The sequence below is a fragment of the Vanessa cardui genome, chromosome Z (assembly GCF_905220365.1).
Source record: "Vanessa cardui chromosome Z, ilVanCard2.1, whole genome shotgun sequence".
Lineage (NCBI taxonomy): Eukaryota > Metazoa > Arthropoda > Insecta > Lepidoptera > Nymphalidae > Vanessa > Vanessa cardui.
In genome coordinates, this window is record NC_061154.1 from 8647344 (window position 1) to 8670012 (window position 22669).

Here is a 22669-nt window from a genome sequence, read left to right on the forward strand (position 1 = left end):
GCGATCCAACTTGGAAATGCTGCTAGCATTTTGGCCATTACTCCACAGTACATGATCAGTTAAGTCCTCAATGCAAATAAATATATATATAAACTATACAGTACAACAATGATCATCTAAATGATTATATTACCTTAAAAGTATTAATAATTATCATCTAGTGACATTTATTATTAAGGTATAGACAACAATCTTAAAACAATTTTGATTGCAGTCGACTACCTGAGGGCTGTTGCTAAAGTATGAGATTTTCCGTTTACGAATAACGCCTTAGAATTAAATATTTGTAGAATTACATAGACGTTTATAAAATAATAAAAGTGCAATAAGAAAATATAACTTTAAATTTTTGAATATTTTCTTGTTAAAAATATATTTTAAAGTTTGGTAGTGGCAAGGTATTATTGGTGAATTTTTGAATATCTCTAAATAAAATCTATTTTGTGATTGAAATTATAGTGGTTTGTCAAGATTTCCATAGATATAGATGTCTTGAGATTTGTAACACTTCTATGTGGAACTGTTGGTGCTGTGTGCTGTAAGTTGCTGCGAAACATTTACACCGCCAAATGTGCTCAATATATTAAACCTAAACATGTATCAACTATTACAATCTAATTTAAGATGAGATGCTGATTCACTATAACACGTTATTTTAATTTCTATAGCCTATTCCATTTGAAGATAAACAAAATACATAAATATTCCTTCAAAAAAGCTTTTTTTTCTCGATTCCATAGTGAATATCGTGGATTCAATATCTCGAACGAATTATATTACTTCAGTTCAATGAAAATGTTGTTCATAACTGTTGTTAGAATAGGCTATACTTATAGATAAGTTTATTTATCTTGTTTGTGACCGTTTTAAAATAATTGATGGGCATTTATAAGTCCCGATTGTTTTATAAACATTTAGTTTTTAATTGGCTTATCTTATATTGATTTTAAAAAAAAGACCACTGCTCTTGGTCGTTACCAGTACATTAAAACAGTTTTAAATATGTTGTATTATCTAATCAAAATGCTGTTAGAATATGACCTTTAGAAATTACATGACGCGAATTATTTTCGAGGGAAAAACACGAAGACAGTTTTATGAAAATGAAAGCATTTTCTATAAATGTCAATTAGTGTATAAAAAATAAGATTCAAAAACATAGGTCCTATCTAACTTATGGCACATTCTCTAGGCACTCATGGGTCACACTTGGTTCAAACTGTATTACATCTCTAATATAATTTTAAAAATACAATAATATAACCTACACGTTAGTAAAAATTTAGAGGTGTCACTTGATTCGGTGCTCTATGCCAAAACTGTCTTATCCCAACAGCATTTGGAATGCATAATAAATTATCATACAAAATGCGTAATTACATTTTGGAAAGTTAAGACCAAAGAGGAATTTATCAACCATTATTTTCGTAATGTCTCCCTTTACAAAAAAAAAAATATATAAATGCATTTCAATGCTACTTCCATCAATTAGATGAAAAAGTAATGACGCGCCTCGCCCCCTCTCCCAAGGGAAATATTATTCTTAAGCAAAATATTAATTACAATACAGGTAACTAGGTATACTCCAACTCTATATTCCCCACGAGAAAAATCTTAACATAAAATTGTAATCCATTACCCAGTCGCTTTGTATTTTTCATATTTCTGAGCGAAATTATAAGTACTAAAACTTGAGAGCGGAAAATCTCATCATAACTATTTTTTTTTTTTATTTATTTAATATTGAGTCTTGGCCAGATTATATTTAGACTTCCATTAAGTAACATTTCGAAGTTATTAGCGGAGGTTCTATGTTTAAATGAAAACAAAAAATAAATAACGGCTTTCATTGGTCATTGTCTTTTTAGAATAGTTCAGGATATTAGTCTACAGTGTGTTTTCGATTTTTAATCAATTTTAATATTAACTGACAGTGTACGATGAAACATTTATTAATATCATGATAAAGATATTTAATACTATCACATCTACGTAACTACAATATAAAAATATTTACATGTAAATTAAAACATTACTACTACGTATTACAACAAATGTACATTATATTACCATTATCTCAATTTAAAAACACCTCAAGCTTTGATTTAAAATATATCGTTTGAACAATATCATATTTCAGTAAATTTGAAAAACTGACTTGCTTTGGAATCATTTAGTTCATTTTTTATTCCAATTTCAATATTCAAACTATATATAAAGTTCTTTTAAGCTTTGATGACCAGAAGTAATTACAAAAGAAAACTACAATTTTGAACATTATATATAAATATATGTTACCTTACCTACACATTGTTTCATATAAATTACGAGTTGTACAAATAAGTATTTTTATAGACGTAATATTCGAGTACCGCAAGGTACCACAGAACTAATAAAGCAAATATCGAGGCCCGCTCAAGTAAGAAAAAGCGTGCTGTTTATATATTCTGAATTTCTGTTTGTCTATTCGTGGAAAGGCCAAATAATTAAAATATATATAACATTTATATCATCTTGATAACTAAGATTAAATTCCAAACTTAATCCCAACTACAACATTTATGAAAAATTTGAATATTTATTTAATATTCCTATCTAGCCAAAATTACAAAGTCACTATAACTTTTTAGTAATAACGAAAGTACTAATATTGATTTTATACTTTAAAATTACGATATTAAAGTTTTACATTGAGTAGAATGTACATAATTTGTTTTAAAATGAAAATAAAGAACATAATTTTTAGGGTTTTAAAATTTTAAAGTAAAATATTAACATAATTTACAGTTTACGATGTTTTAAAACAAAATCATCATTACACATGCTAGATATTCGATTTCAACTACAATCACATAAGTGTACATGCCTGATTTATATTTAAAGATAAATTACACTAGACATTAAAATGCAAAAATGCACTTTTGATAGAATGCGCATGTATTAAGTAGTACATTAGTGTGGCCGTTCTAACTGTAACAATACACAGAGTGACTTACATGAAAGGTTATTAAGTATTCCTACTTGTGCAATTAAACTAAACGTAATACAACATTTTCGCTATAGGTTATTTCTTCCTCTTCATCTTCTGGTTCATCATCCTCCTGAAAATAAAAACAAATTTATGATTTTCGTCTGGATTTAGAAAACTATAATAAAATTTGTATTGCAAACTTTGCATATTTTATTTCATCTATAATTCCGTACATGTGAAATTATTGTTTTTTTTGAGTTTTTGTTTAACTTAGCTGAGACTTCAGTAATTTGCATAATTTTAATTTTTATTATACTTACATCAAAGCCAAAGCAAGTATCTACATCCTTTTCAAGTTTAATGCTCCTTTCTAAATTTTTCTGCTTAGCTTGCTCAATGTAAGCCTGTTTCTTTTCCATTTCATCTTCTTCATCCTCTTCTTCCTCCTCTTCCTCTTCTTCTTCTAAAAAATAAAATTAATTACTGACTGAAATGAAATAAATTACTGACTTTTATTTAAGTATGTGCATATCTTTAATAGAAAGATAATGAAATAAAACCAAGAGCCTTTGTCAGTATATCATGACTAAAACAGTAAAAATGTCTGTCTAAATTTAATTAAAAATTAAAGCAAGATTACTCATAATACATACAATATTTGACACTATTCCAAGAGGCTATGTAAGAGTAGTATTTATGCAGCTAAGTACTGTATGATTATATTTTACATTAATTATACTAATATTCAGAATATGGCATAAATAGTAACTAAGTCAGACTTAGAATACAAAAGCGATAGTTATACAACCTACTTTTAGCTAATAACAAATTATATGTGTTATAGTCCCCCCAAGGGTACAAATCTACCTTAACAAATTATATGTGTTATAGTCCACCCAAGGGTACAAATCTACCTTAACAAATTATATGTGTTATAGTCCACCCAAGGGTACAAATCTACCTTAACAAATTATATGTGTTATAGTCCACCCAAGGGTACAAATCTACCTTAACAAATTATATGTGTTATAGTCCACCCAAGGGTACAAATCTACCTTGTTCCTCTTCCTCCATATAATCAGGGGCAACGACAGCGACCTGCTGCTCAGTGCCATCTTCCAGCTGGATCACTTCGAGCACAACGTATTGCTGCCCTTCACCATCTGCCACTGTCACTAGCTCGCCACGTTTGAGTTCATTGTTGCCTAATTCTATCTTTGTTATATCCCCGTCATTGCTGGAGTCGTCCAACTGAATAAAAAGTTACTTTGATATACACTTTTTATAACAAAAACATATTTTACTTTTTTTTACTAATTTGTATTATAAAATGCAGGCCATTAAGACAGTACTCATATTCGCTAAGCAATAGTAAAATATTCAATTAATATCATAACATGACATTTTGATAAAATATTTTCGCATGCTGCTAAGTTTTATTATTATTACAACAAACTCTCACAAGCAATAAAATACTTAAAATTTACAAATGATTACTAATTCAATAACTCGTTACATTCAATAAATGTAATTCAAAAAGGTTTAAAATGTTTAACAATAGCAATCCGAGACCTATTAGTCTATTTGTCTGTATCTTGAACCATTAAAAATCGCCATGAGTGAAAGAATTACCGTAGGGCTTCAAGAGCATAAAGACGCGAAAAGTTACATAATTATATTTGTAGGCAATCGCATTTAGCAATAAAATATTTATGATACTGTTAGGCAAAGTAAAACAAAATACATCAGTCATTACATACACAATAGTTCTCTAGTTAGAATAATTTTTGATCAAGATCCTTAATAAAAAATTATAAAAAAACATTCGCAACCATAATCAGCACATATTATTTTATAAAATATTTGAAGAAAAGATAAACAGTTTTAGAACAAAACATTCTGTTCGGTTGTTTTGAAATTAATTTGTTAATTATGAACACCAGACATATCCTTGTTCTGATTCAGCAAATTTATAAATAGGTTTAGTAACAAAATTTAATTGTCAAAAATAAATTCTACAGATACTTAATATATACAGCCAAAAGTATTATTAATTTTATAATAATTAAATTTTTATTGTAACTCATGCTAACAAATTGTTATTTTAATAAAATTGCAATATATTTGTACAATATGGGAAATGCACAGGTAAATTGAAATTAATGCTCTTTTTCTTTGTTAAGCTATAAAATAAAATAGAACATTAAGTTTTAATTAGTCCCAAGCCCAACAAAATACAAATATCAGAAAAAATAAGTTGTTCGCCAAATTATTTACTTAAGAAAAACCAATGGTTTAAAAATCTAATCTGATTTAAGGAAAACAGGTCATGGTTGCCGGATAGTACATACCTTCACATTTCCATCAATAATTTTAATTTTCCTCTGACGACCAAGTTTAAGGGCAAGGGCTCTCTCATGGTGGCCTGATTCTGGATCATGAATAGCAAGATGCCTGATTAAATTGCCGTTGTGCGCAAATGTCCGTTTGCATTCATGGCATGTGTGTGTCTTCTCCTTAGGAGGCTTTGGCTCATAATTGGGGTTGTGGTACAAGTTTTGATGGCGGCGCAATAGTTGCTTTTGCCTAAACAATGATAAAATTATTAAATCAGTATGATGATATGCATTTAATTTTTTCAAGCTGAAACTTTTAAGTGATTTGTATTTCTAATAATTGCACATTTGCTTCGGAAATTACTTTAAAACCACAACAGTAAGTTTAGTTTAGTAAGCATAGCTTTAACTTTCTCAAGTATTTGTTGTACAAGCTGTTATAATAATGATATTATGATGAAACTGTTTTACCTAAATGACTGGTCACACTGATCACATACGAAGGGCTTCTCGTCCGTGTGTTTGAGCATGTGCGACTTGAGATGACGTAGAGTCGTTGACGCATATGGACATAGCTCGCATTTGAAACACTTCTCACCTTCATGCGTCTGGACAACAAAAGGTATATTAGTAATTTAGAAAGTAACAACAACAAAGTAGAAACAAGCAGTTATTATAGTAAACAAATTCGGTATATTTATATTGCAATCTTAGTCTATTAAAAAATCATAACAAATCTAATTAATATGATTATTTTGCTCACCTTGTTATGCATTTTACACGAATATCGGTCTGGGAATGATTTTCCACATCTTTTGCACTTAAGAGGTTTATCAGAAGTATGCAATTTTTGCACATGTATGCGCAAATCCGTTTTACGCCCGCATTTTGTTGGACAAAGTTCACATGCAAACACTGGTTTCTCTGATACTGTAAATAAATGCAATATGGATAAAGTATAAGTGAAAAACTTACTTATTAATGATAGGCTATATGATAGACTTATCTTTACCATTGTGTATCAGCTTATGAGCTTTAAGAGAGTTGGATTGTGTAAAACACATGTTGCAATGATCACATTTGTAAGGCTTCTCCCCAGTATGTGTGCGCAAATGTCTTTTCAGCTTGAATGTATCTTGAGAGGCATATGTACAATGAGGGCACTAGAAAACAATATCAATTTATAACAAGTTTCAATATTATTTTAAATACCTGGATTTCTTCGGTTTAAAGACAGAAAACTAATGTCTGTCGTTAGTTATACATAGATACTCTTTAAGAGTTCAATGCATCTGTTACCTGGTATGGTCTTTCTCCAGTGTGACAACGCACATGACGTCGTAGTTTCGAAAGCTCTACAGAAGCATAATCACACTCGGAGCATTTGTGAGGCTTCTCGTGTGTATGACGGTAGCGAACATGTCGCACCAATTCTCCTGCAAGTAATATTTATGTTAAGAAACAAAAATACCCACCTCTCTTTTTTAAATAAATATTTAACATTTGCAAAAGAATTAGTTTGGTTAAATGTTCCCGAGTTCCAGAAACACAAAGCTTTAAGTATTTAAAAAATAATACCTGAAGTAGTAAAAGGGCTTTTGCAGTATTTGCAAACATGAGGTTTAACACCATTATGCATGTTGACATGGTTCTGCAGAGATGCAATCGTTTTAAAGCCACGCTCGCAAATACTGCACTTGTGTGGTCGTTCCTCTGAATGTGATTTCATGTGGCGCAGCAAAAGGTACCTGAGATAAATGAATATTCCTATTTAAACTGATGACAAATTGTATAACATTGATAAATATATATGACTGAATTTTTAATATATTTATTTCTCTCCTTCTTGCAAAACAACTCTGTGTTTTTACAAAGGACATAGCATTGTGGTCCCATATTTACTGGTGTATTGTAAGGAATGTATAAATTTATTTCAGTAGTAATATTTATGCACATAACTTGTCCTTGTAATATAAATGAATAAAAAGGAATATGAAGCTTACCGCCTGTGACTTGTGTAAGTACAGAAATTGCATGTGAAATGTGGTCGCACACACTTGCTGCGTTTTGAAGTTGAACTTTTGGGCTAAAAAACAGTAATAAATAATGTAGCTTATACACACAATTTTAAATAAAAAATAAATACATATCGTAAAAATTGAAATAAAAGTAATACCTTTACAGGTTCATCGCCATCTTCAGAACCCTCTTGATCGCCTTCCTCTTCCTCTTCAAAAGTGTACACATCATTACCCTTTTCCTCCTAATTAAAACAAAAATGCAATAAATACTGGGTCATTTACTTCATGATTTTAAATATTAATACAAAACGTAAAGAGTATTTCAATGTTTTATGTCCAAGTGAAACTTATAATGTTATGTCAAACCTTAAATATTGATGGTGAAAATATTTGTTTAGTCCAGCTATAAATCAAATGTTTATTTTATTACATGATTCTTAGAAAGCTTATAAATCAATTCAAGACTTATTTGGTTGTCATCATACATAATAAACAGTGACACCTTAGAGGAGTTATTTGAGAATGGGCAAAATATCTTTAAAAGATAAACATTGCTAATAGATACTTTGTTTATATTTGTAAAATTACTGCAAACTGAATCTGAAATTTGAGACAACTAAACATGAAGTAGTATTTTAATATTTATAATAGTATATTACATTTACCATTACAAAAAAAAATGTGCTGAATAATTATGGAAACTATAGCAATATGTATTTAAAAATTATGACAATATTGTTTTTTCATTTCATTCAGATCAAATATAGCTTAGACTGAAAATCATGTGGTAATTTTCTTTTTTATGAATATAGTAATATGTTTTTAATAATTTGTATTGAATCTAAAAATTCAAGACTTTTTGGTAATACTTTGTAGTTACATATCGATGTTTTGAAGATTTTAGATTATAAAGCTATTGCTGTTAAATTTGAATGATCTTTAATTATAAAGCTAAGCTCTTTTACAAAAAACAAACACTACATTAAAAAAAGGGGGCAATATCACAAAAAAATAAAGTAAGCAAATCTGCCATTAATAGATCAACAATTCTAGAGCATGCTGAATATGCCACAAAGTAATGCTGTGCCATGAAGTAGTAGGGTCCATATTCATAGGTGATCTAAATTCTACATTATAAACATTGAGAAACTGAGGACACCTTCGAGTGTTTTAATAAAAGATTACCTGATCCACCTTTATATCAATGTTCATTACTGGTTTATTTTCATCTTGCATTACTAGCACATAGCTGACTTCACCATTTCCTGTTTCTGACGGTACCAATGTGACAGTTTGATAACTATCCCCTTCCACCAGCATCTGTGACTCTTCTGATATCTAAAATTAAAGATGATATACAATATTATATTTACAAACAAAATAATGACTAAATTATTTTAGTCTATCGCTAAATACCTCTTCATTGTCTTGAGTTACTTCTGCTGGTATAGAAACAAGATTTTGATTGTCACCAGCTTGCTGGTAATAGTAACGCCCTTCTTCATCCACAAAGTATGTTACACCTGTATCTGCTTCTTCATCACCACTGCCATTTACTTGAATTAAAATAAAAATGAATAAATATGATTTAAAATTATTTATTGATCTGATTTTTGTAGTTTTTCTTGAATTAATGTAAAAATAACTAACTAACTAAACGTAACTAAGCAGAGAATTTATGAAGAAACATATGGCTAAATAAACCTCATACAAATTATTTGATGTTACATTAAATATTATTAATATGTGCAGAGATGCTCAATCATATTTCATTACACTCATTACATTAAGATTTCATTATAACATTGTTATAAGTGTATTATCAATTATTCTTTAAAATAAATTATGCTTACCAGCAATTACTGTAGTTGTTTCTTCATTATCTTGGTCAAAAGAGTTCAAATAAGATTGTAGTATTGTTTTTCCTTTAGTTGCACTTTTCTTATCTGGTGGTGGCATGTCTCTACAACGACACCTAATAGGATAAAACAAATTAAAAACAAAGCTATTAGTGAGTGATTTTTATAGTGGATATATCATATGATAAAACTTTAATCAGAGGCTCATTCACACCTTTGTTTGGTTTTATGAAGTATACTTATATTTTTTTCTTTATATTTTATACTTTAACCTTTATATTTTGTATATCAATAACTAGCAGCCAACATAATATATTTTATTATTTACAAGATATTTTTTGTTATTTAATAGAAATATTTAATTTATGTTTACAAAAATGTTCTTATTAATTGGTGTAGGTTTACACCTATAATGTGCACACTAAGTACTTTTTTACGATAAGCTTTTGTTAATTTGTAAAACAGCAGTAGTTCATAAAAACAATATCGACAGATAAAGACTTTAGTGTAAAAATATATTATAAGTATTATTAACGATGCGAATGACTTGCATTGGCATATCATATCAATATGCATGAGCAAAGAAATATTACATGTAAAATTTCTACCTACTGTATTATAGTCTTAGAAATTAAACCGAGGCAGTGTCCGCCATCTTATGTTCGACTAACACAGTTAACTCAACCATGTCCGAAACTCAATTTTAATACACAATATTTTTTACAAAATACTTATTATTCACAAACACTATATAATACTAACAAATTACCGCCACTCAGAAAATTGAAAACTAATGAGAAAGATCACAGACGGCGCTGTCGTCAGTGCTAACTTGATAGGAATAGAATATATTTCTCGATTCATAAACTTCACGTTTGAAATGGCCACGTTACTAATATTAGTCATAAAAATAATTGTGCCGTAATCACTTCTTTGGATTTATTCATTTTATAGAAGATTAATTGTACCTGAATCTTTTAAGAAGAGCTTCTAATTTTTCTCAACGAGGGCGTTTCAATCAATTCTTTATAGCGATTGTGACGCCGTAATGGCGGACGAGAGAACTACAAGACGTAACAAAATGACTAGCAGTGTTGCTAATGTAAAAATAGTTACAACTTATTTCAAAATAAAGGTTAGCCTACAAAGATAACAAAAATATGGATTCGGTCGATTAAAATACGAATTTAAAATTTAATATTCTTTAGAAATTTCATATTCTTGTATTCATTACACTAATTTAAATGAATAAAACGTTAGTGGTTTCAGTAATTTATTAATAAGAGCTTTTTTTTAGTAAGAATACTACGGAAAAGATTCTATCATATTTAGTAATTTAAAATTATTGTGAACAAAGTAATATAATTAAATTAAAGTTATTGCATTTATGTATGCATACGTAGAGTAAATTATTGACAATTAGCTCTTTACTTTTTTAAGTACTTTAAATAAATTTTGGAAATGTGTCATTGATATCATAAACGTACATATACATACATACATATATTGATTACTTTGAACTTTTTTAAGGGAAATATTACAAAGCATTTAGTAAAGTTTATCTCTATCTAAAAATATTTTGAGCAAAGTAATGTAACCAAATAATCGCTGCTGTTTTGTCATAAGTAGTATCTTTTGTAAAATATTAGCTTAAAACTGGGGTACTAGTTGTATGTTTAGTTATCTATCTAGTATTTCCAAGTGACAAAGTAAGATAAATAAAAGTGTCTCCAAATGGTTTCATTCAGTTCTGTTACCTGAACTTGGCTGACATGCTACCGCGTATCTAAATTTAAAAAAGATATATTAATCATAAACTCTTAGTAGTGCATCATAGAAGGGAAGATGCGATATTTTTATTTTTGTCTTTATTTTAAAGAACTCCTTATAGGATAGACCACAACTACTTACATTAAAAATTTAAAACGCTGTAATTTTCTGCAAAAAATGCAGTTTCAAAATGTCAATGAAAATTTTCGCGCGAAAACGGAACTATATTTCGTGTGACGACACTCCTGTCAATCGCAGTCGCATTGTATTATATTTGCATGTAACCTGTTGTAAAAATTAACATGAAGCGAAAATGAATTGCGTTTGTCGAATTAAAAAGGAAGTTAGGTTTATCAAAGCAGACTCCAGATTCCTTTTTTCAGAACACACTTTTTTGAAAACACTTTTATTCATAACAGGAGTGACTTCACTGAACGTTATATTAGTGTTTTGAAATAAGTTCCGTTTCACCTTACTTTAACTCTTAATTATTGTTAAATACAAAATTATATCAAATATAAACCTTGCAGTGGCTCTTCTTTTATATATTTTTAACATTAATAGAAAATTTTTCATTAATATTATATTTGCATGTTCTCTATACAGCTGCGTTATTAGCAAATCGCATGAAATATGTAAATCAAAGATTTATTTACTTTTTCCTACTTCCGTTAGAATAGGCACTGGGACACAACTTTTTGAAATCATGATAAATTGGCAGACGTTGATTGACAGTTGGGTCATTTTCTTAATATTTGTAAGTAACGATAGTGTTGTACTTGTAACGAAATAAATATGTTGACAATAAAAATTAATAAATTTGTTGATTGTCTTATCGATTTATGACTCATAAGCAACGTACACACTATTCCAAAAATTATTCAAAAAATTAAGTTAAGATATAATCAATATACAGAATAATAATTATGCAGTAAACGGCCAACCTAGTCGACTGAAATAATTGATTTAATTAATTAGGTTTTTTCAACAACTCTATTTTTCGTAGGGGAATGGAGAATAGGGTTTGCAATTATTTGATCCCTTTATAAATAAATAATAAGTCCATTGTTGTTTTAAAAATAATCCATATTCGATTTTTCTAAATGTTTTAAAATCGTATTTTTATATTACGTACAAATGTATATGAGTACATATTTATCACTTTTCAAAGGATTATATAAATAAAAAGATATGTATCAAAACAAAAAATCGTTTTAATGACACTTTTTTTACAACGCTTCACCTCTGAAACTCGTTTTCATCTAAATTTATAGCACAGCAACAGTAGCTAATTTTTAACCAATCAGAGACGGATAAATATATTAAATTCAAAAATAATGACGAATAAGTATTACCATTACTAAACTTGTTTGACAAAGTTATAAAAAATCGTGAATGATGTTTTTTTAGTAGAAACTACAATTTGTCATAAGTTTACTGTAGGTATATATGTACTTAGTTCATAATTTGCACACTGTAGCTTATATTAAAAAAAAATTATAACTGTTATATAATTCGGTGAGTCACGTGTATCTAATATTTTATTATTAAAAAAAAAGATAATAAAAATATCATATTTATAGTTTTTTTATAAAATGAAAAGATTTTTAATTTATTTTGATTATAAAGTTCTTGGTTATTACAATTTCATTTATAAGCAACTAGCGGCCCTGACGGATGCAATCCTGAACCTTATGAAGTGTGGGGGGGGCTGTGGGGCTCCCCGGTTCCCTGGGCGCCGAGTGCACCAAGGTTCACCGGGTTTACCCACTAAAAACCAGCGGTACCCTCTCCGTCTTTCGGCGGGCGCCGCGGGATCACTTACGCATGCTACCGTGACGCCCTGACCGTCGGCCCACTTATGCGGGCCTCCAACACCTAGGGGGCATTCCCGAAGCAATCCTGATACCTACTAAATATATCAACTACTGAATTTGTTTATTTACAACATTAAATTAGATACTTATAAATTATAAATGTTTGTTAACTAAATTGTTTATTTATTATATATAAAAAACTATCCTCGCGAAACACTCTATCTCTTAAAAAAACCGCATCAAAACCCGTTGCGTAATTTTAAATATCTAAGCCTAATAGGGACAGAAAACGGTAAGCGACCAAGACAGAGTTTTATACTATGTAATGATCCTCAATACGACAACTATTTTGAAAATGACTCAGTTATGGAGTGAAGGAGTGTTTGCAAATCATTTTTGAAGCATACTTGACATGACATTAACTAAGCCAAAACGAGCAGTCAAAACTGTGGTTACTCATGTTGTTGTGTGACTAGGGTACAAGGGATATAACATTTTTTTCCCCACGGTAGGTGGCTCATTGACGATGTAAGAAATGGTTGATATTTCTGATGGCGATTTACCACCAAGTGGCCAATCATCTCCGTCTATCAATGCCATGAAAAATACAAACCGAGTGTGCTAAAGAGTGTTTGATTAAATGTCTGTTTGATAACTCGTTGAATTTTAACTAGGTATATAGGTATAACTCGTTTAATATAATTTAATTTATTTTGCTTGAATCATTTGATAGTATACTTAATACAATTACTCAAATAATGCCATTATAAATGCCTAAAATAATGAGAAATAAGTCACAAACAAAACACTACCCACTAACCAATAATTTTAAACGGCTTGCGTGGGTAAAAGGGTGGTCCGCGAGTGTCTAGAAAGAGTATTTATAAGCTTGAAATAATAATTAAGTTAATTTAGAAAGAGTTTACAAACTCGTAAAGATTTCCGAGAGAAAACATTTCAATGTAACCTGACAAAACCAAGCTATATTCGTCGTTGTTATATGTTTCAGTCATCAGTAAAAGACCAAACATTATTTGATGTCTAAATTATATTTACTTATGAAATGATTTTTCGTCTATTTTCTATAATACAGAGACCAAAAAGTAATAAAACCTTACAAATTGGATTACAGAAGACGAGATAGGTACATCTTATTTTAACAGACCACAACTATTTATCATTAAATAATTTGCTATTCATAATGCTTATTTCAATTAAAACATCAACTACCTAAAGAAAAATTTATTGAAGATTAAATGATCCTAATTATATAACAAGGAGCTGTTGCACATCACGAATATAAAAAATGAATAAATATATAAACAATACACACTCTGCCTGCTTCGGTGGTCTACTTTAATCTAGTGGCTAGTAAATTAGGACGCAAAATCTGAAGACATGGGTTTAAAATTTAAATTCCACAGGCTAGTAAAGAGCTAACCTTAATTAAGAGTTATTTTTTCACCTGTAGAAAATTTTATAAACTTTACAACCTACTTTTACAGCACGCAGTTATTTTATGTTTTTAATTTGATATAGATAAAGAGATATATTTTCTGATTTTTTTTAATGCTAAAACTTAAAGAATCCTTCTAACCAAAACTACGCAGGAAATTAATTTAGAAATCATGCGTGTTTTTCTCCATAAATTCGGCTTTGTTGTTCAGGAGGAGTCCTGGGTGTCGTACCTACGTTCGCACAGGTGGGCCGTACCCTCCACTCCACTACGATTTATTGCGGAGTCTCGCGAAGAGCATTACATTTAAAAAAGAAAAGAGACAACAGATTTTACCTCTCTGCAGCCCATTACAAGCGTTAAGATAAATTTACAAATGGTTTAGTTATGCGTTTCGTTTTAGTATCAGTAGTATGGTGTCAGATGTTGACATCTTTCTTTAACCTTATATCTTCTATTTATATCAAACTTTTTTACAAATTGCTATAAGAAGCTCGGGGTGTAGTTTCAGCAGGAGTATTTTTGAGTTTTATATTTAAATGCTACGCATTATACACAGACAAACATGTAATTAACACAACACTTAAAAATAAATTCTATCAAGAATAGATTTCGGAAGATATATAGCTGAATACATGTTCATAAGTTGAATGTACTTACTTATTATTCATATTAATGGTTTGCTGTTCCTATAAATATTTTAATGCATGATTAACTAAATATTATGTCGATAGCGACGAATAAGATTGAAAGACTCAAGTGAGATTCTTCGAAAATATTTATTACATACCTGCGAATTTACATGCGCTATAATTGTAAAACTTTACCTATGGCTCACAGCCCATCATTACTATTTTTACCCTTTTGAGGGGTGTACATTATATATATCATATATTTCATCTAAATTGGTTCAGTGGTTCAAACACGAAAAGATCATCTTTTATTGTAAAAAAAGTACGGTCAGAGTCGATACATGGCCAAATGTTGATTAAACAGGTATAGATTAGCATTACGTTACGTTTTAGGCTTTTGAAGAAACCAAGCTAGATTCAACCATTACTTTCTAGGTTTTGATTCATACATACATCCATCTTTTATTTGTAGAAGATGTATGCCACAACGAAAACAATATTTTTCATAGGTAAATGAAATAAAACACAAATATCAAATGAAAATCATCCATTTTAATGACGATAAATAACTAAATACCTATTAAATAGTTATTGTTCAAACACAGCAGATATGTAATAACTACAATAAAACAAATAATCAAATTATCACAGTAATAAAAATTAACAGCAATCCCTAGATATAGCTAAGCTTATGTATAATCTTAACCAACACTATATTAACTAATATACTTGAAGAATTTTATAACAAAACCTAAACAGTAAGTTTGCAAACGATATTTGTTGACTTTATTTAATGAAGAAGAATAAAGTTAAAAAATATATAGATATAGTTTATATGTTTATTACAGAGTTATTGATATTTACCCTGATTTTGTAAAAACAATTATTATTAGTGTTAAAAGGACTAACTTTATTTTTAGCGTGTATATATTTATTACATTTTCTATTATATATCGGTAAATGGTTTGAAGTAATTTTATGAAATTTTATAAACATTATTTATTTACTCTTATGGAATGCGTTTTCATTCAGTCATACAAAAAACCGCAGTTTAATGGCAGATACTTGTAATTTACAGTTACTTTTACGGTGTAATTCGAATAATTGTTCTTTTTAAACTGAACGCTCCTTTATAAGTAAAAATAATGTAAATCACATACTTAAGGTATTATTATTAATGATAAGTAAATTTTAAATAAAGTGAAAGATTTTAACAAGTTTATTTTGTTTCAACAATTCAAACATAAAACCAATTAAAAAAAACAACTAGGTATATCACCATTAAATTAAAATATTGTTTGCCTTGTGGTCGAAATTCGACCTTAATGATTATTAAAACTTTGCACAAAACATGTATGAATAAATATGTTTCGAACATTTTTTTTCCATGTTAACGTATAATAAACTAAGTCAAACCTTAATATTAATGCTGTTATAATAGAACACACGAGAACAATAAGGCAAAAATACTTTTTTACCTACTAACGCATAATATTAAGGGAAAATTACAGAAGCCTATTGAAGCCAAACTCCAAAACTTTCTTTGTATCTCCATAATAAGACAAACAAGCGAATAACTCTTAATAATTCAAACATTTAGCCAATTAACGAATATTTAGTTCTCTTAAAAATATAAAACAGTTAGTATTAAGTAGATAAAAAGAAAATTTTGTTTACCTTCATATTAAATACTATACACATTCTAGATAGCATTTTCTTAAGTTGTAAGGAATAAGTACGATATTATTTAATGGTTTTTAATAAGTTATATTAAAAACCCATAAAATGCTTAATGTGAAACTCCTATAAATAACAATTAAAATGAATAGGCTAGTTTCTTAATTTATTAATCAGTAGCTTTGTTGAACACATATGTTTCAGAAAATAATTTAAATGATGTGCTGAATGTTAAAAAATGCAAAACGTAACAATAAATACCTACCTAAGGTCATGTTACTAATACACTAATCAATAAGCAAAGCAAAACGATTAACTTAATTTGACTTAGACACATCGCATTGCGCTCAGCAGTACATACTATTTTAAACAAAAGGTGCATTCGCATTTGAGCAAAATAATTCGCTTTTTAAGTCTGCAAATACTGCAATGGGATATGTCCTTACCTAAGTAGGTATAATAAAACGTAGTACGAAGTCCTTGTTATCCTACAATTAAAAATAAATATAGCCAAATTATAAATATCTAGAATTACAACTAACGAATAAATAACTTTAAGAATATAAGTAAACGCATAAAAAGTAGAAACGAAATCACTGTACCCGATTTTTCATTTATGATTGCCATTTCCAATGGTGTTTAAATTTCTGGTGCTTGTGGCTTTCGTGTGTGCGTTCTCATGTGCCGCGTAATCATATCACGGCGGCAGGCGGCGTAGGGACAAGCTGGACACCGATAGGGTTTCTCGCCAGTGTGGGTACGCTGGTGTGTGGCTAAATGGTCCGAGCGGGAGAATACCTGTCCACAGGCAGAGCAAGAGTAAGGCTTTACGCCGCTGTGTAAACGAGCATGTCTGGTCAGCATATCCGACCTGGCAAAGCGTCGACGGCATATCTCGCACTCGTAAGCACGTGTCGCTTCCGGCGCCTTGTCTCTGTGTCTAGAGGCAACATGTTTGGCCAGACGATCGTGTACGGCGAAAGTCTGGCCGCAAGTGTCACATGCGTATCCGGATGTTTCTTTAGTCGCCGCCTTTGGAACCTCCGACTTCAAAGACAAATCGAGTGGAACATCCTCGGAGGTTTTCGTGTTATAACAAGCAGAGTCGAGCATGAGCCAGTGTGGTAATGGGTAGTGATTATTATTACTTATTTGCACAGCAAGTTTATCAAGAAGCCTGGATAGCCGTCGGCGTTTGCGCATATATTTCGGACTATGGGCAATGGACGCTGTTTCCGCCATACTAGTATTGAAACCGCTGCTTCCCTCCCCGAGCCCAGCAGCTCCCAAAGTTGTATGCCAGCCTGTCGAGAAAAGAAAATATTAACAAATAAAATATCTGAGAAATTAAAATTCAATTAGTTTAGTTTTTTGTTACTACGGAAAAAAACATGTTTTTAATGTTTATATAATACTATAGTATACATATTGTCGTCATTTATAACAATCAAAAATAATACCTATCACTATCGCAAAGCTATTCAGATTTATAAATCCTTTCAGTGGGACACGACTATTACAGGACGAGATCTTAGAGTAAATAGTGAAACGGTAGTCATGTTTAAGGCAGGTGATGTTTTTTTTCATTTATTTACTTAGCGAGATGACATAACAAGCGCAAACAAAGATAATATATTGCACCTTTAGCGCATCTGTTCACTTGAGTGTAATGGGCGCGACCCTTATCCTTGGAACCCCATTGGCAAGGCGAAAACATTTTTTGGCCAATAGGAGTTCCCCGCGGTAGCACAATAGCGATCCCCTTAAGTTTACGGTATGGATTTAAGAGTTCTGGTTTTAATTTTTTCTTGAAAAGGCGTTACTAATAGCTTTACTTGAAAAGATGTCGGATAGGGTGTGAATAGTAAGCTGATCTGTTACTAAGAGACCCTCTATCTTATTTTTGAATGCGTTTGATTATAGTGAATATCAAGCGCTTATTTACAGAATCCTTTAGTACATATATGTATGTTACCAAGATGTTAATTTAAGAACGTACTAGTAGTACCTACCCAATAAATAATTTCATTCAAAAAACTATTTGCAATAATGTTGCTTACGAACGTGTATAAAATATGATACTTAATATACCTTAAATTCTAATTTGCAAAAAATTTATAATTTGCATTCTTTAAAACTATTACATTTGGTTAGGTCTGTCTTAATCTGGCGTTGTGGGGCTGCCCTCGCCGATTATGGCTAAATCATGGTTGGTATGGTTAATAAAGGTGGACTTTCGAATTTGTATGACTGATGTATATATTTGATAACAGTGTATATCGTTTCGCTCAGGTTCCGTATCGTGGGGATTATAAATTAGCTGATATTAACATATGTGCATAAGTTTTTCACTCCGTAAAAATAATTTTAAAATGGAAAAAATAATATTTTATTAGTATTATTCCTGTCAATCTTAAAAACGAAGAAAGTAATCTAGACAGAGAAAACATCTGCTCGATAAATAATTGTTTTGAATTTATAGAATATTTACATTCTATGATATGCGCATACGCAATTGCGTTTAGTTGTCATTGTCACTAATCATAATAAATTGTCTGGTTTTATAAAGCATTTCTTTTGTTAACTTTTCATATACATTCTTTGTTATTTCTTTTATCTGTAAATATAACATTATAGTATTGTTTAATATCATTTATGAAGCACTTAAGTTTGAACTAGGTATAGGACAAATCGATTTTTTCTTTATTCTATGATTGAATGATATGTTATGATGATAAATATTTTTATGTTAATTATATTAATACTTTACTATCAGTTTATCTAATAAATAAATATACTTCGTGCTAATATTAAAATCTTTTGCTAGGGCTTATTATAGATAAAAACGTCAATATAAAAGAAAAGCTTTTCCGACTTAATTTTTTTTATGAGTATATTTAAATAGTACTTATGATTGATAATTGAGATTATTGATTTTATTGATATACAAATATTACATACTTGTATTATAATTTATTTTCAACAATTTTCTAGTAGTACAATCTATTTCTACTATGCCTAGTTTACTAGTATTACTAGGTAGGTAATTATAGAGATAAAAGTATACGAACATACATGTTTTACATTATCCAGACCGGTAATGTTGGAACTTGAATCAATCACTGCCGAGTGTACATATCACATACAAGGTCTCTCGAAATTTAACACATGAGGTGTTTTTTTATCTATTGCATTTTATATTTTGAAGATGCACTTAGAATCACGAGAATCGTGTTGCGTACAGTGAACGGTACGTAAGGTCGGCGGGTCGGGCGTGCGACCGTCGACCGGTCCCGCCGCCCCCGCACCTTGCATGGAAACATTGGACATTCACACACGAAACGTCGATGCTCTCGTATGCACACTAGACACGTTCATCACACAATACGCATCGCGGCCAACTGACAGCCGGAGCGCCCGCGCCGCCTTCACTCAACTCTCCAGTCTCCAGCTCCACCTGCCGACTGCCGCACAACCGCACATTTGCCTATGCGCAAAAATGTTACATTGCGGCGGTCGGCACACGCACACTCATTAAATACGTACGCGCAATACAATCAGTAAAGTAAAATAAAATTGTATGAAAGTAAGCTTTAAATAAACTGATAAGTACCTACTCTTTCCATATAAGACAAATAATCTTCCAATATAGCGTTCTATGAGTCGTTGATTCAATTTACCGTGCTATTCATAAAGATACTAAGAAATGCAACGTCCCCACCACGTCACTTAAATAAGCGCTCATTAACTTCAACTTGTACAGAATTCAACTACCTACTTATATTGACTTCGATCAATAAAAATAATTTGCAACAATAAGGTGTAATTTACGATATTTTTACTATAAGGTTTTATAGTAAAAATAGGTTTTATAGTATAAAATGTTATCTAAGAAAGTAATAAATATTGGTACAGTTAAGGGACCGGGTAATTAGGCAATGACCTGAAGAAAGTGTAGGACGTCATTTTATGTAAAAGCTCGATTCCTACCTACCAACAGGATAATACATAAATGTTATAATTATTATTTTATATGGTACTTTATTAATCAGTCCGTATTAAGTACAACAAGCGCTCAAATGCAGGCTGTTTTCTAACGATTTTCCTTCTCTCCAAATATGACTTTAATGGTTTAGTTCCGGCGGACCAAGACTTGACATCATCGGCTAGGCAACCAGCAACGCGTACCACCCGGACTAATTTGCATCTCCAGTACTCACGATTAGGTTAAGCCAGGTGTGTTCATTAATACATCATTTTAAGTTATGTTTATTTTGCTGAGTTATCTCATTATTAGGTATATTGTAAGTATCAATCAACGAAGTGAAAGTAAGTAGGTATGGAACAAAACGAAAAATAAGTATGTGTTAGGGCCGTACAATACCTAATACATAATAAAGCGTGCGTACGTAAATAAAACATCTAATAATTTGCAAGTGTTAAATCTTATCATGAATTTCATAGTGACATAAAAAGAAAATATTACATAACTTAAAAACATTTCCCGGAAAATGTTCACGCTGAAGATGATTTAAGGTGATCTTATTAGAAGTCTTTGAGATATATAGGTATAGCAATTTTTAACGGTATAAACAAATCTTTATTATGTAGCCTAGATGTTTTCATAAGAATGTTCTTTTTTTTTAAATTGCACTTAGAAATAAACTAAGTACAATATAATACAATTTGATGCGATATTTCCAGAACTGCTAGGTAAACAAAAAATCAACAAACGATTTTATGGAATATTGTAGCAAGTATCTACCTACGCAGTACACTTCGGAATTGCTGCGATGTATAAGATGTATTAAGCCTGATTGATTTGTATATTACAATATTATGCATGGAAAATATATTGAAAAAACTATTCTTATAATTTCATTAGTACTCTTGAGAAACTAAATAACAAATAGCTACCTACATATCTAATGACCTGAAATGAATAATACCTAAAACTGATTTGTACATACTTGTGTTTTTTTTTGGCGATGCACATATCCTATTTTATATTTCCTGTATCATTCAAAAATACGTGTTCTATTATTTTAAATATAATATTAAAAATATTTTAAAACATATTCTTAATTACAAAAATTTACCAGATTTATTTAGTATTTGTTTAAGGTTCCAAAAGCATAGAATCCTAATGCCACGCTCCGTCGCCAGTTTATCTGCCTTGGCGTTGATCTACCTTCAAGACCCTGATAGCTAAGTTATCTTCACAGATTACCTACAGCCATTGCCACTTTCATGATACAAGTATCACAAGATAATGAAGAAGTATCACTTAATTAGGAAGTAGAATAAGACCTATTGCACTGGTGCGGCTCTTATTTTATCGGTTTATTTATTTTGGTAATTGTTCACTTCAAAGCATTTTTTGTATTGTAAAAGTATATTTATGATTAAAAAATTAATCATAATTACTTACAAAATAATGTTACGTTCTTAGCAAACCGTTATGAGTTAGGTACTTTTTATAAAAATATATAGGTATATAAAAAATAAAAAATGTGTATGTTAGCAAAATTAGAATTATGTAAATTTATTTTCAAATGAAAACAAATTCTTACCTGACATATTTAAACTCCCAATATCTGCTTTCTGTGAATCAATAAACGCTTGCATTTTCCTTTTGATACGTTGCAATACTACTAAACTTTAACTTAAAAACACTCACTAAACATAACTACTCGTACATAGATTTAAGAAAAAAAAAGAAGCGGTGATGTCGCACGCGCGATGTCTTCTTAACGAATGAGTCCCGTTATATGAAATCAGTGCTAGGGTAGAAAAATAATAAGGCCAAGTTTTATTATTGTGTAATGAAGTCTGTAAGAAGGGTCCGAGCTTTAAGCAGATGGAGGGTTGGCGTGAGAAACGGGGGCGGCTCGCGACTCTAGCAGCTGTCTGGGCTCGTGGGTGTCTTAGCATAGTTCTGATAAGTGATGGGTAATCTATAAACTGTTTGACACAATATTACGCCTACTGATGACCTCGCATGTTTTGTTTCAAAAACACGTTGTCAGGTGAAATTGCGAACATAGGAACGCTGTTTGAAATTAGCAGGCATTTTATATGTAATAGGATTGAAGATGCTATGCTTAAATTGATATATTTTATTGAACTT

The 22669-nt window shown here is 30.4% G+C and overlaps 2 protein-coding genes across 5 annotated transcripts; both read right to left on the bottom strand.

Moving 5' to 3' along the window:
* Window positions 1-2736: 2736 nt before the first annotated feature.
* Window positions 2737-10279, bottom strand: LOC124542893 (transcriptional repressor CTCF-like). 3 transcript variants are annotated; one of them, XM_047120801.1, is made up of 15 exons: window positions 10156-10279; window positions 9182-9303; window positions 8745-8884; window positions 8514-8666; window positions 7484-7570; window positions 7311-7393; window positions 6886-7055; window positions 6607-6743; window positions 6320-6470; window positions 6071-6237; window positions 5779-5915; window positions 5323-5557; window positions 4027-4222; window positions 3292-3434; window positions 2737-3101 (listed from the first exon to the last, which is right to left on the bottom strand). In XM_047120801.1, exons 2-15 carry the CDS (start codon window positions 9285-9287, stop codon window positions 3030-3032), a joined length of 1977 nt encoding a protein of 658 aa, XP_046976757.1. In that variant the 5' UTR covers window positions 9288-9303; window positions 10156-10279; the 3' UTR covers window positions 2737-3029. The 3 variants fall into 3 exon arrangements, with proteins under 3 accessions (XP_046976757.1, XP_046976758.1, XP_046976756.1); XM_047120802.1 differs by lacking the exon at window positions 10156-10279 and adding an exon at window positions 9800-10075 and having other exon boundaries at window positions 8523-8666; XM_047120800.1 differs by lacking the exon at window positions 10156-10279 and adding an exon at window positions 9800-10074.
* A 5115-nt stretch (window positions 10280-15394) lies between these two features.
* On the bottom strand, window positions 15395-20012 carry LOC124542894 (zinc finger protein 248-like). 2 transcript variants are annotated; one of them, XM_047120804.1, is made up of 2 exons: window positions 19611-20012; window positions 15395-17843 (listed from the first exon to the last, which is right to left on the bottom strand). In XM_047120804.1, the coding sequence occupies exon 2, from the start codon at window positions 17779-17781 to the stop codon at window positions 17179-17181; it is 603 nt and encodes a 200-aa protein (XP_046976760.1). In that variant the 5' UTR covers window positions 17782-17843; window positions 19611-20012; the 3' UTR covers window positions 15395-17178. The 2 variants fall into 2 exon arrangements, with proteins under 2 accessions (XP_046976760.1, XP_046976759.1); XM_047120803.1 differs by having other exon boundaries at window positions 19615-20005.
* Between the last annotated feature and the right edge of the window lie 2657 nt (window positions 20013-22669).